This window comes from Tauraco erythrolophus, chromosome 2, assembly GCF_009769465.1.
Source record: "Tauraco erythrolophus isolate bTauEry1 chromosome 2, bTauEry1.pri, whole genome shotgun sequence".
Lineage (NCBI taxonomy): Eukaryota > Metazoa > Chordata > Aves > Musophagiformes > Musophagidae > Tauraco > Tauraco erythrolophus.
The window spans coordinates 59,181,363-59,198,283 of NC_141466.1; the positions used below are offsets into that span (position 1 = coordinate 59,181,363).

The 16,921-nt window shown below is 46.2% G+C and overlaps 1 protein-coding gene across 1 annotated transcript; it reads left to right on the forward strand.

Moving 5' to 3' along the window:
* The first annotated feature begins 14,050 nt into the window (after nucleotides 1-14,050).
* On the forward strand, nucleotides 14,051-16,681 carry MYCN (MYCN proto-oncogene, bHLH transcription factor). The gene is made up of 2 exons (XM_086608399.1): nucleotides 14,051-14,798; nucleotides 16,083-16,681. Exons 1-2 carry the CDS (start codon nucleotides 14,051-14,053, stop codon nucleotides 16,679-16,681), a joined length of 1,347 nt encoding a protein of 448 aa, XP_086464525.1.
* The last annotated feature ends 240 nt before the right edge of the window (nucleotides 16,682-16,921 follow it).

Sequence of the window (16,921 nt, forward strand, 5' to 3'; positions counted from 1 at the left end):
CAGGCTTCAATTCATTCACTAAAGGAAAAGTTTGCAGAGCCTCCTGGAAGTGGCTATCTTCAGATAACGAGACCATTGGATTAAATATAGGTTTAGACTTCTTTTTTTAATCTTTCCCTTTATCTCCATCCAAATCCCCACTCCCTTTTGGCTGCTGTCACTACAGCACTTCAGATTCTGGCACAGAACCAGTAAAGGAGGTATTTCAAGAGACGGTAAATCAACTTATTCAACACTCTCCCCGGCTTCCTTTCTCAGAGGTCTAATACGTTTTCAAACCAGTAAAAGAAGTAAAAGTTCTTTCAAGTCTCACTTCTCAAAAGGCAGGACGAGCAGAGGGTTTTTTTCCAATATTCACCACTAATGAAGAGAGCCTCTTCTCTACTCTGAGCCATGGGATATGCACAAAGGCTTCCTCATTATCTTTTCATATTTTCTCCAAAATGCCAGATACCAGCATAATGGGATGAGGAATGTACACATACATCATGTTTCATTATCCACCTTTATTTTTAACTGAGCCAGCTCCAAGAAAAAATGCCAGCATTTATGTATATATGGGAACACTCTCAATGATAATTTCATGAGAACAAGCTTGCACAAATAACACAGCTTTAACATGCAGTTTCTCTGTGTATATAAGAATATCTCAGTTCCTTCCAAAAAGGTCGAAACATGTATTTTTGTAAATATATTGAAAAAACTTGTATTCACATTACAAGTAAATGACTGCAATAGCAGAATTCACAGACCAGGTAGAAATGACATGGCATCTCAGAAGGAGGTGCAGAAACGGAGCACACGTTTTTATAACCTTGTTAAACAGTGACACACCTTTCTATGTAATTACCCTGACTTCACCTCAAATCCCAAAGTAACACAATCAGAATAATTTAGCAAAATGTGTATACAATCATCCTGACAGCTGGCCAAGCCAGACTCATCTGTTTGTCAAAAGACTAATCACCACTTCAGCATTTCACTGCTGCATGTCAAATTTACCTTTCATTTTTCACAGCAGTTGCTGACCAACACTCAGCACTTATTTTCAAACACGATAATATTCTATGAGAAGCTGTTTCAACTACTATTTATATGCTTCATTAATTATTTTTAAAGGTTAATATAAGGCATGGGTGGGAAGGAAGAAAAAAAAATTATCACCACTACAAGTATCGGATTGCTTGTCCAAATTAAGTCTTAAAAAAGGACTTTATGAAAGTGGTCCTTTAATCAAACAAAACAACTACAACCAATAAAGAGCAGCTGGAGGTATCTCTATGGCAGGAGGTAAGGTTAAATTATATAATGAGCATTATTCATAAGGCATTATTCATTTCACCTTAAAGCAGACATCTAAAGAAAGTCAAATGGACTGTGGCAAGTGTTCTCCATTGACTAGAAAGGCAGCCTATAATGGCTACCTCAGATGTATATGTCTGCACTGCAGCCATCCCTTTAGGTGAAATTAATTCCTCTTTCATTCCAGCATTTAGCCTTACTTTCTACATAGTAGAGCAATTCTGCCTTCATTGTAGAATACTGTTCCCCCATCACATTAGTAGAAACATACTGCAAACCAAAAATCTAGTAGGTTTTAACTAGCTTAATTAGCAACATTCAATTTTCCTGAAGCTCTCAAAACACTTCACAGAGGTGCTAACCAGCTTTACCCTCGTTTTACAAGAGAGGAAAGCTGAAAGTTAACATGAAAGCTAACATGACTTTGCCCATGATCTGCTACAGGTCAAAAGGCTAAACTAAAACTAGAATCAAAATCCTAGGACACACTCTTCCATACCACATTTCATCCTACCTTATAATCATCATCATCTACCATCAGTCCAACTCTGCTGCATACTATTTGACAAATTCCTAGGTCTGAAAGGTGAGTAAGAAGATTAATAAGAAAAATAAAATATACAGTAAGAAGACGAAATACTTATTTTCTTTTAACAGCTTAAGACAAACACTATCCCCGTTTATCACACGGTGCATCCCCACAGCATACTGGAGCATGATGCAGTTGTCTGGTTGGCATTGCTTAAGCTAGCACCAGAACGGAACACACTACAGCAGTCTGGAAATGATGCTGAGACCAAGTTATTAGCCTTGTGAAGGGACAAAAGATACTATCCTGAGCAGTGGGCCACGCAAATACAGTTTATATATCTTTTAGTACTTGAGCTATCAACAGTGCAACGTGCTTTGCAGATTTATCAGCCCAGTCTAGGTGAGCTGGGGACAGTCTTCATGCTCTCCTGCCCCATGTAAACATATTATAAATTCTCCCTAGTAGCTTCTATTTAGCAACTAACTAAAATAACACTGCAGATCATCCCATAAAAAAAAAGAAAAACAGTGTAGACAGGGATTCAACATCTTTTTTTTTTTTTTTTTGTACATTTCTGAAACACATAAACAGTTTTAAACATTTACTATAGGGTAAGTTGGAGTATAAAAACACACCTGTACACATACACACACACATACAGCCACACACACACAGTACATGCTTCTATATAAATGCAACATTCTTCTGCCACTGATATGTTTACCTGTATTCACTTTATTGCTACTTCTTGTAAGTACATTAAACTACCAAAGCACAGTCTTTTCTTAATTGCTTATAAAAGAATCATTTCAGTTTCCAGAGTGGGCAGAAAACTAATCCTTCACACCATGACGCACTGTGAGGAGGATGCCTTCCAATCTTGTATCTGTACTGCTATCCTGCCAGGAACAAGTCCTTACCAGTAGTCTGAAACCCTGGCACACTAACGTGATTTTCTGCACTGATTAATGCTGATCTGGCTGCCTGCACCCAGAACACAAATCAAAGGAGTGGGAATGCCAGGACAGTACTAGTATGTTTGAGGCAACGATCTTGACAAAATGCTACAGATTTAGCACTCTGGAAGTGACGCAATGAAAATTGTTGAAGACTTGGGTAGTGTCAGGATAGAAACAAAACTTAATAAATTTTCACCTTTTTTTTTCTTCCTTTCATATAAATTTCAGCACTTTTGAGATAATGTACATTTCTGCATTTCTTTGCTAAAGTGGCCCGTGTATTGTAAACTTTGACATTATACAGAATTACATTTGCAGGTATCAAGAACATTTCAGTTCTGTTAAATGGAAATTGTTCTTCATAATGACATTATGTCACTGGAAAACATACTGATATGCATTATCAGTACAGAAAACTTCTAGCTAAACCTCAATACTGTAATGCTTCATTAGATTACTGATGAAAAAACCTTTAACATGTAAAGTCTGATCACATGAATGTAGCTGTGCACTACCAAACCATGATTACAGTTTTGGATATTTCAGTTAATTATAAGACAAGGAAGTCCCTTCTATACAATAATCAAAAGAAAATTAACAAATAGTCAAAAATCAAGGATATACTTGTATGGTAGTGGGAACAACCCTAAATATAGGGTTTTTTTTCATTTTCCTCATCTCAAAGTCAAATAGTAACTTTTTAAAACTCTTAAGGAGTGCAAGAACAGTCTGCCTTTACCTGCTTCTTCTGCCTTTACATTTCAAGTTACGCGAATCAAAAGTCATTAAGGACCACCAAATAATTCATTTTCATAAAAGCAAAGCCAAAACAAGTGAACGGTTTAAAGGAAAACTGTTTTGTTACGATGCTTCATAACATTATTCAGCCAAAACTGCACGCAACTTTTTCTACTCTCATTTATACCCTCTTCCGGGTGGTTACAAGACTAACATGCTGTCCTGTCTCCTGTCTTGTACTGTCTTTCTTTCTGACTGCACCTTGGCTTGCTACATACTGGATGCTTCTTGTTGAGGTTTTCTCTCTTTTTTCCCTGTCACTTTAGGTACTGAGGAGTGAGGCAGCAGAACTGCCTTTATAATGCTGTGAAAGACAAGTTTAGAGGGAAGTTGACAGGTCTAGATCTCATAGTATGTGTTCAGATACTTCAGCAATACGTGGCAACACAAAATGTTTAAGACACATGGACAGGCAAGGACAAAGTTACAATGCTGATGAGCCCTAAAACATTCAAAGAAGAAAACTGCAAGCAACAGGAATCCAATGATAAATATGATCAGTACAATAAATGAAGAGGAAAAAAACACAAATTCATAAACCACATTTGTTGTGGCATTTGCTTCTAAAACTCTCTACTTCTCAAAGTCTATAATCTGTCAAACAATTTTACGGTAATTATGTACAATGATCAGAATGAGACAACTATTTCAGCCTCCTATTGATCACTCAATAGGCTCAGTCAAGCAATTTTCTGACTTACAGACTGGTTCATACAAAACCCTCTTGCATTTGCCTGGAAAAACATACGAATATGTTAAACATATGAATAGATTTTAGGAGTTGCCAAAACAGATGCAAACCTGGGTCTGTTGAGCCTGGTTTATCATCTCTTGCAATCATTTGTTTTACTGGGAGGCAAATACCTTCTTCAAGGCTCAGATGTCTGTGATTTGGCAAGGTGGCTCAGAGTTTCACAGACGCCCATGACAATTAGCCCAAGTGACACTAAGGACACAGTCTGCTCTCTCTGGGAGACTACGAAAGGCATGCAGGAGAAGGAGGAAATGGTAAGACATCCAAAGATTGTGGCACAGCCCTTCATACATTTCTGCTTAGAGCCAGAGATACATCAACAATTTCTGTGACACATAAATAAACAAAACTTTGACACATTGATTTGCTAAAGCAGGAATAGCAATAATAATAAAACCATCAAAACTCCATAAAGGCCTTTAATGTGTCTGAAGATATTTTCATTACTGTAATAAGTGTTAATCACTTCCTTTGCTGTTAACAGCTTTTATGGCAAAGCTTTGAAGAATGTCCCACAGGTTATCGGTAAAGGCTCTATCTGTTGCATAGAAAATCAGAACAAACTAAACAATCCAGAAAATTACTTCCAAGTTGTGGCCCAGGACTAAAGTTGGAATCACAACAGGACAGATCTGATGCTGGTCTTATCTGGCACAGCCCCAATGGAAGGAAGCCATATCAATTGACACCAGCTGAGAATATAGTTTGATGCACCCCCTTATTCACTCACTTAAGTCTGTATTTTTCTTTTTTTTTCCCTTTCATGTTCTTGTTGCCATTCTGGCCAGTCAATAATAGTCCTTAAAGGCTAATCTTCCTGTTAGCTTGCATTTAAAAATGAATTTCAGATGCAGGAAATGAAAGCCTTCCTCTCAAACATAAAGCAGATTCCAGTTGGAAACTAAAGAATTCACGCTTCAAACCACTCTCCCAGGATGTCTTTCTCTATTGATAACATTTGGAGATGTCTGAAAGGGAGCTAAGGAAGACAGGTTTACGTGACTGGTTATAATTTTACCTTCCCAACTGCACGTTTCACATTTGTCTCAGTGAATTGTCTGGTAAAATATTTCATGATAATTAATTCTTTAAAAGGCTTTGCAACCAGTGAAATCTTTTGAGCTAAAGTTTCAAAAACAGTCAGTAAAGTGAGCTTGCGTAACAGTGTATAAATGGCTAACTGCTTAACAGGTTATATTTAAGCACATATAAATGCAAAAAGTTGTAATGCTTCAAACAACTAACAGATGGAATATATGATGACAAAGCAGAGAGGGACAGGTGGAAGAGGAACTGGGTAAGAATCAGGGACAAACTACTTAAGCAGCCCATTTTACAAGCTGTATGAACAACTCCAAAGATCTTCCAGTGTTTATCGCCTGATCTTTCTTGATGTGGCATTACGAAGATTTTAACTAAACTAAACTTTTCAGAGAATTAAGCTAATGAAGATCAACAAGTCTTGCTGATGAACTGGCATTTTGGAATTAACGTGGACCACTGTGAGGAGAAAAACTTACTTGATGAAGCTGTGAGACCTCACCAGTCTTCTTCCTACCTGCCTATTATTGCAGCGGGTCAAGAGCAGCAGGAAGCTGCCCTTCAGTCTTTGTCTTTCTCTTCTCTCTATGATTACAAGCTGCAAAATACAAGGATGACTCTGCCGGGCTTCACTAAATTAATTTTCCAAAGAGTTTTCCAAAGAGTTTTCCAAAGAGTTTTCCAAAGAGTTTTCCCCTAGCTTTAACAGGCAATGCAGTGGGTATTGACTGTATAGGCTCAAGCCCTTGACTTTCAAAGAAAAACTGAAAACCTGTGATGAGATTATTTTATAAAGATGTTCACCCCTGCAAGAGGTCTACCAAATTCGCTGTGGCTGAAGGACACAATACAAATTTGCATTGTTGATATCTTCAGAATTACTGGTGGATTTCATAGATTTCTAGGTGGGAAAAGACCTCAGAGATCATCCAGTCCAACCGTCCCTAATTCCCCATTAAATGATGACAGTTACTGTTTATTTGCAGCACGGTAATACCGATTAGTGTCTCAGTGTGAGGAACATGAATTATGTTCACTGCAATTTTGCAAAAGTTAACAAATTATTCTAACAAAAAAACGAGTTTATAATTGCTCTGATTATGTACCATCAAGTAATTTTTAACTGGCCTGTAACTCACCTGTTACAGAAAAGATATTTTGCCACAGCTGTTGACCTCAAATGCATGTGCATATCAAATGTGCTCATTGTGTCACGGGTATTTACAAAACCAGGAATATAATGCAGGAACAACCAGACTCTACTGTTATGTCACTGATGCTGTATGTCACTAAGCAGCAGGCACTTCTGCAACGATTAAATTTAGGGAAGTTATACCTTCCTACTCGTAAAGGAACACTTGCAAGAATGATAATGCTTGTAAGTAATTTTACAATCAGGATATATTTTCATGCATTATGTATACATTTAGGAGGAAGTAATTACTGTAATAATGTGTGGGGGTTACAATATTGTAAAAGTGAATTTATCCACAGATTTTGTATTAATAATGTTTCTCGTGTCAGCCTGACTATGAGGAGCAGTGAGGTATTTTTCTCTGTAACCATTTTTTGTGCACAAAGAAAACATTTGAATGCTGAAAATTAATAAATTCGTAATTTTTAAATTCAAGTACTTGGTTTCCTCTTGGCCTCGTTTCCTAAAGAAAAAAAAAAAGCACATTCAACAGAGTGATCTGCCTGTCATTCCCTGACATGAATTTTGAACTCATTAGGCAGTTTCAACCAAACTTTACTGAGGGGGAAAGGTCTAAACATTTTAAAACTCTTACAGTTTTCTTTAAAATTGGAAACTGGAGAGAGAAAAGAGATGCTATTAATATTTCAATGAAGAAAAGTTAATAAATTCATTCTTAGTTAGATATCGTGAATTCTCATAAAAGAGAGACATCAGAAACCAGGCTCTCAAAATTCCTTGTTTCTAGTACATTTCACTTAGTGGTCTTATCTGTAACTTTTTGAAGTTCTTTTTGTTTTGTTTTGTTTTGCTGCAGAATACTACTGTAAGATACCAAACGCTTAGATGTTTATCGAGCCATATACAGAGTTTGAAAAATCTGTTGCAAGTAGGATGTTTTCCTGAGCAACTGCTATCAGCTTCTGCCAAATCTGAAAACTACATTTCTAGTCCTTCTGGTTTTAAGGAAAATCTTCCAATGCCCTTGGAGCAGCTAGAAAGCAAGCTGAGGGAGAAGACTAGTACACACACGCTGGTCTGACCAACCACTTTTGAAGAAACCAAATGTACACAAAAAGCACAGAAGGAAGAAAGCTATTTTTTCTCTTCACCAGCTATTGAAAGATGGTTTCTGATATATCTAGGAACACGTAAAGGTGGAGCATTCAGCCACAGTTACCCAGTCAAACCCAGTATCTCTTTTGTTCTTAGCAGCTAGAGTGATATTCTATTATCATGGTATTTCTTGTGAATAATATGACCTCAAAATTAGTTTTAATTAAATAGAATTAGTTCTCTGATTACTAGCTACTCCTTAAAATGCTTCTGAATGACCAGATGAAGTTGGCTGTGACTGTAAGTAAAATAACTCAAGTTCTTCAAAGTCTGTGTTTGTACAATGTCTTGGGCACATGAAACATTATACGAGCACTAGGTATTATGGCTGGTATTTGAGAGTTTCCATGGCACAAGAACATCTGTGAATGTAGCACTGACCGTGGCATTCTTTGCAGAGATGACATCCAACGGCTGTGAGAGGCTGCGCTGTTCTTTCATCTTAATGGATGATGACGCACTCTGCAAGAACTTGTGGGAAAGCAATTGCTACCTCAGACTGTTATAATCAGCATACTGGGGAAATCTCCTTCAGTTTCCATATATGACACTGGGCAAGTCCCTTACCCTGTCTCACCTGAATGAGGGTAAAAGTAATACCAGACTCTACCTTCAGGGAGTGTCAAGAGAAGTATTTTAGATCACACATGCTCAGCAGCCACACAGCAGGGATCAGTACAACTACCCAGCAAGCTTACTGAAGGCATGCAGGAGTAAATCTGCTCTAAATCTGGCAGCTTTTGTAACTGTTATATAAACAGCTATCTCCAAATACTTCATTGGTCTGAAAAGTTACTACTGCTATCTAATAGGTAGTGCATCACATCCTTGTTTAAGAAAAAAAAAAATAAAAACCCCAGGTCTATGAGTGTTCCTACTTACTTCCTTTCTAGTCCTACACAGAAAGTTTCACGTGTCATTTCTGCTGATTGAGACAGAATAGGGATAAATCATTCCAATTCTGTCATGCTTTTGCCAAGTGCTCCCAAAACACACACCTCCCTCTCCCCACCTCCTGATAAGGGAAACCCTTTATAAACCATTTTTACAATTAGCATGGAGTCATGAGAGCATCTACATTACTTCCAACCAGCAAAGAAAACTCAGAAATGTACCAAAGTCTGGGTGCCTCTGAGGAAGACAACTGCACACATATCAAGTAAATACTGTCCTGTTTCTTTTGATCTTCTTGGTATCTGCAGGCTGTAAGGGTTAAAGAGAGGTATGAGTGGCCAGAGAAATCTGCCTTACACAGCATTTCTTAATGAATCAATAACGATGAAAGGGAACGTGTTCAGCAGACCTGCACACCAGTAACTCACCCAGGTATTACACCCAGGTGTGTATGTCCAAGCTCTCAGCACTGTGCTTTGTCAGGCTTGTTAGGCCAAATTAAAGACCACAGGATCTACTTCAGATTCTTACCACTGTATAAGCAAAAGTATCTTTTAGGCTTTTATACTCTTTTTAATGCATCTTTTTCTACTTTTCCAGACAGCGAATTCTTAACGATGCCTTAAAATACTTGCTACGCAATTGGGATCCAGTTCCAGAATCAGCACATCTTATTTCCCAAGTTTTTTCAGTGAAATGACGTAATAATAAATTCACAGTAACTACAAATAATTTTGAGTTTCCATTTGCCTTGAGTCTTCTTGATATATGCCACTTCAGGGACAGAGGGGATCAGAGAAAAAAAAAGTAAATGTTGATAAAATAGCCCAAAATAAGCGTCAGCCAAAACATCACGAAGATTTGTGCTGTCCTTCCAAAGCTTTGCACAATGTTTTCCATGTCTTTCTCAACTGTACAAGAGAAAGCAACAGATCCGGGGTTTTAACAAGTCTTTTTACCTAAAAAGACTCAGGTAGTGCTCATAAATGGCAATGTTTCTCAGCATACTGCTTTCCACTTCCTGTTCGGCGGGGGTTTTGGTTTTTGTTTTGTTGTTTTCTGGTTTGTTTTTGGTTTTGGTTTTTTTTTTCACAATGAAAGTTACTTTAAAAGATTTGTCTTGAGTGTTGCCCCTCATTAATGTTCTCATCCAGAGTACTACAAAAGATAACATACACCGCAGTAGAACTTTCCTAAAAGTGGACAGCTTTATTCCCACACACATACACATGGGAAAACAAAAGAAAATTTTAAAAGGCTGCTGAAAAAATCTTAGTGAGAATTTATAATTATAATTAACAACAAATCAGAGAGCAGCCCATGTCCATCTCTAAGATATGGACATTTCAATATCCGCATATATAAAAATATTGAAGGAAATGTGGAAAACAAAAAGAATCACGTCTTCAAAGTACCAAGCATACATTAGCCAATCAATGAATTCTCCTGTCTTGCACCCAAAGTGCATTAGAGGAATGGAGGCCAACTCTCGAAAGTTCAGGCAAGCCTGACCTCAAACATCTCACCAGCTTATTGCTGTAGGAGCTGGCAGAGACCCCGGCAGGAATCGGTCTAGTGCTCCTCTGCTTTATGGTCTGCGTTGCCCCTTCCACGGCTGACTCCAGCCAGCTGTTCCCTGCCAGCTAAGTCGTAACTCGTTAACAGGACACCTAAAAGTCACCTTCAGCACCCTCTGCTTGAATGGCGCTCGCTCAGAAGCCCCGGAACAGAGGATTCACCTCCCAGGTGACCCTTCTGCTCTCAGCCAGGGACAACTGAAAGCTCCTCAGCAAAATTCCACCCTGCCATGTCCACGCTGAGGAGAAAAGCCAGGCAGGAGCAAGATGTGGGAGCAATGAGTCTAGCAGAAGCTCACTGCCTTGGCTGGGGCCATTTCAAAGCTGTTGTCACCTTTGGTCAGCCAACCCTACCAGCCTGGCCTCCACTAGCAGCCCGGGCATCTCATCCTGCCATCTCCTGCCACTCCGTGCTGCAGCCCAGCTGCCACCATCTTGCCATCTCCTGCCACTCCGCACGGCAGCCCGACCTGCTCGGAGACGCCAGCCAGCCCTGCCGCTGCCCCGGGCACCGGCTGGCTTCAGGACCACACCGGGCGTCCCAGCCAGTTCTCACGGCCGCCTCAGGACACTGGAAGGCCGATGGAGCCTCCTAGGTTTGGCCACCGAAGTGGGACATGGAGGCAGGAAGGGGGATCACCAGACGGGAGAGGCAGCACCTCCCGGCACAGCCGACCCAAGATCCCCCGGAGGGGTCGAGGTGAAGGGGCGCACTGTCTGTCCCCGCCTCCCTCAGGGTTTATTCCCTTCTCTCAAAAGGAGCATCCTTCTCCTCAGTCGCCTTCATCGACGTCGCTCCCGCCCTCTCTCTCCCCGCCATGCCTCCGGCAGCCGCCGGTTTTGAAGGCCCCGGGCTAGCCCCCACCGCCGGCCGAGGCGGGCCGGGGAGGCGGCGCCCCGCCCGCAGCGCCCCGGCGGCCCCCGCCGCCTCACACAAAGCGTCCGCCCGCCACCACCAGCCTTCCCGCGAGCGACGCCCAAGTCCCCGCCTCAACCTGCAGCCTATGAGCGAGGAGGCGCCGCCCCGAGCGGCGGCCGAATCGGGATCGGGATCGTACCCGCCGCCGCGCACCGCCGAGGAGAGCGCCGCGCTCCCGTCCCGTCGCGTCCCGTCCCGCGGACGGCGCCGCCGCGGCCCCCGCGCCGGCGGGCAGAGGAGGCGAGAGAGCGGTGGGTGCCGCGCCGCTGGGGATATGCGTGGAGGCGCCGGGCGAGCGCCGCGCCGCGCCGCCGCTCCTGCCGGCCCTCCGCAAGGTGTCGCCGTCGGCAGCGGGACCGGCGGGGCCGCGGCGGCTCCCGCCGGCTGCCGGTGTCCAGCGCCGCGGGGCCGCGCCGCGGCGGAGAGGTGTGCGCGGGGGAGCGCGGGGCTGGCCCGCCCCGGCAGCCGCGCCCGGGGCAGCCCGAGCGTGCAAGCCCCGCTCGCCTAAGGGGAGGCGATCGGTGCAGGATGATTATTGATAATTATTTACAAAGCCCAGGCTCGAAGCGACTCGCTCGTCCAGCCACTTCCTTTACGCCTCTTTTTTTCTTTTTACTTGCCCCGGGTGTTTCCGCGGGAGATCGCGGCCGCGGGTGGGGAGAGCGGCGGCCCGGAGGCGACGTTTCCCCCCCCCCCTCCCGCCAAGCTCGGGAGCCGGGGAGGCGCGGGGAGGGGGCGGCACAAAGGGACAGCGGCCGCGGCGGGCTCCGCGGAGCGGGGGGCAGCCGGTGCCCGCCCGACCCCGGCCCCCCGCGGCGGCCCAGGCGCCTTCCCCGCTCCGCGCCCGGCGCTTTTGCACCGGGAGCGGGACCTCATTCTGCTCGCAGAGAATAAAGAGCGAATGGGGCTTTTGGCGCCAAATGCCAGGCACCTCCCTGCTTGTATGGAAATCAGGGAGGTGGGGTTAGCCTGCTCTCGCTTTCCTCTTTTTTTTTTTTTTTTTTAATGCTCCCCTCCCCGGGCGTGTCAGGGTTTTTTTTTTCTTTTTTTTTTTTTTTTTCTTAATGCCTTTTTGGGGGGTTAATAATATCCAGCAGCTTCAAAGCCAGCCAGTGACAGTCATCTGTCTGCAAGCAAAGGGTGAATGCGGAGGCTCGGGCCAGCCGCGGGGGCCGGGCGGGCTGGCGCTCAGTAAAGTGCAACATACAAGATCATCTGCTTTTTTTTTTCCCTTTTTTTTTCTTTTCCTTTCCCCTTCCCTCCCCCCCCCTCCCCCCCCTCCGCCACTCCTCCCCCTTGCAACACCCACCACCATCACCAAGGAGGTAAGAAGAGGAAGCTGCAGGGTCTGGGCTGTAATAAGCAGGAGGACAAAAACCCAATCAAATAAATACAATTCCCCATCGCGTTTGAGTTGCTGAACTGGGGAGGATGGGAAGGGAGAGGAAGCGCAGGGGCATTGCAGCGCCTGAATGGGTTTTTCATTGACGAGAAGAAAATCCCGGAGGATCTTTGGGTTTTGTTTTGGAGCTGTCGCATTGAGATCGCCTGTGTTTTGTAGGTGCCTCTTTACTGCTTTGCATTTTTAACGGTTTAATGTATTTCACGAGTAGAAAAATGTACAATACTGGAAGTGATCAGGGGGCGGGGCAGGGGGAGAGCAGCTGAGCCGGGCTCGTTTCTTTGCATTTCATCATAAGGCTTTTAATGGATTTTTTTTTCCCCCTTTTGGTCTCCGTTTCAGCGTCAGCTGTTCTGAACCCAGCAGAACGATTTCCCTTCGCGTTACCTTAACCGAGCTGGAGGGAGACGCTGAATGTCTCGTTTGGACTTAATTTTTATTTTTTTCTAATGTCTGATGCAACTGAAGTCTCGGAAGAGAAATGGGGCTGTGGTTGACTGGTCGTGGCTAGTGAGTGGGGGGTCCGGCCGAGGTAAGGGCAGCAGCGTGCATTTTCCGGAGGAGAGAGGGCTGGAAAACTGGTGTGTTTGCAGGAGGTTTGCTTGCATGAAGTGGCGAAATGCGCAAAGTTGTTGTCCTTGCAACCTTTCCGTTGCTCCCGTCTTGAAACTGGAAAAAGGGGCAGAAAAACTTCCCGTCCCTCCTTGGCAAATCAGGAGGCTTTGTTGGTGGCGCCGGCGTGGTTTTAATGCATTTTTGTGCGTGAGATTATTACATAAGGTTGATAATTTCTGTTGCTGCTGGATTTCCCCTCCTCCCCCCCCTCCCCCCCCCCCCCGCCCCGCTTGTGTTTTGTGCGGATTTCTCTGGCTCGCTTTGAGTGAATGAACTGGCGATTTGCGAAGTTGCAAAGAGCCCCTCCGCCCCCTCTTTTGCATCCTTCCCTCTCCCCTTTGCACTGCTCCGCAGATGACAAAAGGAGTAAACTTCCTCTACTTTTGCTGGCATATTAAGAGGGCTTTCTGGAGAGATTACGGTATCAAAGCCTTGCATCTGTCTACGGTTAACTCTGCTGTTCGGAGCGTCTGAAGCAGCTTGGGGAGAGCAGGCGAGTGCTATGTGCAAAAGCACAGAGGTGCTTTGCATCCTTGCTGTACCTTGCCGGCTGGTTTTGTGTCCTCACGGAGCGCCGGGGAAGGCGGAGAGCTCTGCATGCGGGAGCACTCACTACCTTATCGCTTTTCTTTGAGTGTCTTGAGTCGCGAGGAAAGGTGTGTGAGATGAATTTTTTCGCAACTTGCAAAAGGCTCCTTCTTTCTTGCTATTGATGATGGGATTACTGTGTGGGTTTTTTTTCCTTCGGTTAAGACGAAGGGAGTCACATTCGTGTCTGTTTCGTCGTGTTTTAATGGTGGTTGTTTTTTTTCATTATTATTATTATTATTTTTGGTTTAGTTTCAGGTCTTGGGAGAGCCTCTCTTCTTCCCCTTGGTGGAAATACCCGTAGAAGCTGTCTCTAAAACCATTGCCCGAACCAGGGATCAGCAAGAAGAGACCCGTAATGCCAGGAATGGTCAGTAAAAACCCAGACCTCGAGTTCGACTCTTTGCAGCCCTGTTTCTACCCGGACGAAGATGATTTTTATTTGTGCGGGCCGGACTCCGCTCCCCCCGGGGAGGACATCTGGAAAAAGTTTGAGCTGCTGCCCACCCCTCCCCTGTCTCCCAGCCGGGCCGGGCTCCAGGAGCACCCCCCGGGGGGAGCCCCGGTGCCGTGGGGAGGGGCGGCCCTGGGGGGCTGCCGCCCCACCGACCCCCTGGACTGGGCGTCCGAGCTTCTCCTGCTGCCCCCCGAGGCCGACCTGTGGGGCGGCTCGGACGGAGCGGACTTCTTCGAGACGGGCCTCGGCGTGACCAACAACCTCAACTCCATCATCATCCAGGACTGCATGTGGAGCGGCTTCTCCGCCCGCGAGAAGCTGGAGCGGGCGGTCAGCGAGAAGCTGCAGGGCAAGGCGCCTGCCGCCGCCGCCGCCCCGCCGCCGCCCCCGGGGGCCGCCGCCGCGGGCAGCCCCGCCGCCGCCGCCAGCGGCCGCGCGGAGCTGGGCAGCGCCGTGCCCGAGTGCGTGGACCCGGCCGTGGTCTTCCCCTTCCCCGTCAACAAGCGAGAGGCGTCGGCGGCGGGCCGCGCCGAGGCGGTGGGGGTGGCGGCGGCGGCCGGCGGCGCTCCGCGGGGCGGCCGCCCGCCGCGCCCCGCCGGGGACAGCCGGGCCAGCAGCAGCTCCGGGGACGACACCCTCAGCGACTCGGGTAAGCGCTGGCGGAACGCGGCCGCCCCGTCCCCGGGGTGGGGTGGGGGGTGGCGGCGCTGCCTCCGGGCGCCATCGGCTCCGCGCTCCCCACCGGGGGCCAGGCGGGAGCGGCTGCGCCCCGATTCGGTCTCCGTGGGCGGCATCGAGGTGCGGGGTCGGGCGGTGCGGGCCGCGGGCTGACCGGCAGGCGGCGGCAGCGGCGGGGCTCCCGCGGCCGGGACCGCCGGGGGCAGCGGACCCGGGGCCAGGCGGCAGTAGGGCCGGGAGAGCGGCGGGGCAGGGGCTTCACCGGGCGGCAGGGCAGGCCCGGCCCGCGGGGCTGCGTGGTGCTGGAGACCCGCCCTCCCCCCCCCCTCCCCCCCCCCTCCCCCCCCCCCCCCCCCCCCGGGCCCTGTGGCTGGCGCGCCCCGGCCCGGCGGCCGTGCTGGGGGGGGACTGGCTGGTGGGCAGAGCGGGCTGGCGCTGTCACCCCGGGGACGGGGTTCGTGGGGGGGTGACCGCGAGTGCCCTTAGGCGTGATTTGGGAAGGCTGGAGCGGGCTGGTGACCCCTCAGAGCACCGCTTGCGCTTGCACTGGCCAGCAGAACCTAAAACGCTCAGAAAGGTCTCCTGTCCGTGCCTGAAGAAAAGTCCACTTGGGCCGAAACGTGCGGATGGTCTGGTCCGTATGACCGTCGCCTTAAACTCGGTGATCCGTCCCGGGTTTCAAAGCCTGCTGTCCCTTTAATGTCTGGTTTGACAGCTTTGGGTGAGGAAGCACTTCCAACAGCTGTCTTCTTGGCAGTGCACCAAGCGCCGGCTTAAAGGGTCCCCGGCTGGAGCAGCTTCACCTTCTGCCTCAGAACAAACCCTGCGATTGTTTCGTTTTCCGGCTGCTTTTCTACCAAGCAAGGGCTGTGTTGTGGCACTGTGCGTGCCTTTTGTACCGAAGCTCCACAATTCCATTCAAAATACACACGTTCTGTCTAAAAACTCTCTTCTGCTGCTGCAGTCGTGTGGGTGGGTGGTAGCCCCGCTTTTATGGAAAATCAGAGAAGTTTTAAAAAACAATCATTAAACTTTCAGAAATCACTGTTCTTCAGTCATTTCATATATATTGCACACTTCTCCAGATCTATATCTGCCTACAGATGGTGGGCACACCCTGTTTTTGCCGTCAGTTATTTCATTGCTGCTTTTACTGTACATATTTTGTCAATAAACACATCTGGGTTGATACTTGTTTGGAGTATTTTATGTGAGAATAACGTCTGTTCTATTTTCCATTTTCGGTTACCAAAAGATGATGAAGATGAGGAGGAAGAGGATGAAGAAGAAGAAATAGATGTTGTGACAGTGGAGAAAAGACGCTCCTCCTCCAACAAGGCTGTTACCACCCTTACTATTACAGTGCGTCCTAAAAATACCACTTTTCCACCAGTCAGGACACAGCAGAATGAACTGATTTTAAAGCGTTGCGCACCAATTCACCAGCAGCATAATTATGCCGCTCCTTCTCCATACATGGAGAGTGAAGATGCTCCACCGCAGAAAAAGTTAAAAACCGAGGTGCTCCGTCCAGTAAAACCCACGATCCAACCAAAGTCTAAGAGTTCAAGTCCTCGAAACTCTGATTCAGAGGATAGTGAACGTCGACGCAACCATAATATCCTGGAGCGTCAACGGCGTAATGATCTACGGTCAAGTTTCCTCACTTTAAGGGACCATGTTCCAGAACTGGTTAAAAATGAGAAAGCTGCAAAAGTTGTGATCTTGAAAAAAGCCACTGAATATGTTCATTCCCTTCAGGCAGAGGAGCAGAAGTTATTGCTAGAAAAGGAAAAATTGCAAGCTAGACAACAACAGTTGCTAAAGAAAATAGAATACAAGCGGACTTGCTAAACTTTTTTTTGTTTCTTTTTTTTTTTTGGCTGACCAGGACAGTCATTGCCACTTTGCACATTTTTGATTCTTTAAAAAAAATTGTGTTTTTTGACGTTAAGAATGTTGGTTTTACTTTCAATCCAGTCCCTGAAGTAATTGACAAACTTATTATTATCCGGGTACGGAGCAAATGGATGTTCTTGCAAGGAGTTTATTGCAAGACTACCAAACAACAATGGACTGCCTTTGTTTTTCTTC

What these genes read in the sequence shown, in the direction of transcription:
- MYCN (XM_086608399.1), top strand. Translation starts at nt 14,051, where the DNA reads ATGCCAGGAATGGTCAGTAAAAACCCAGACCTCGAGTTCGACTCTTTG. An exon ending in CGACACCCTCAGCGACTCGG is followed by an intron (nt 14,799 to 16,082) that starts GTAAGCGCTGGC and finishes GGTTACCAAAAG; the next exon opens with ATGATGAAGATGAGGAGGAA.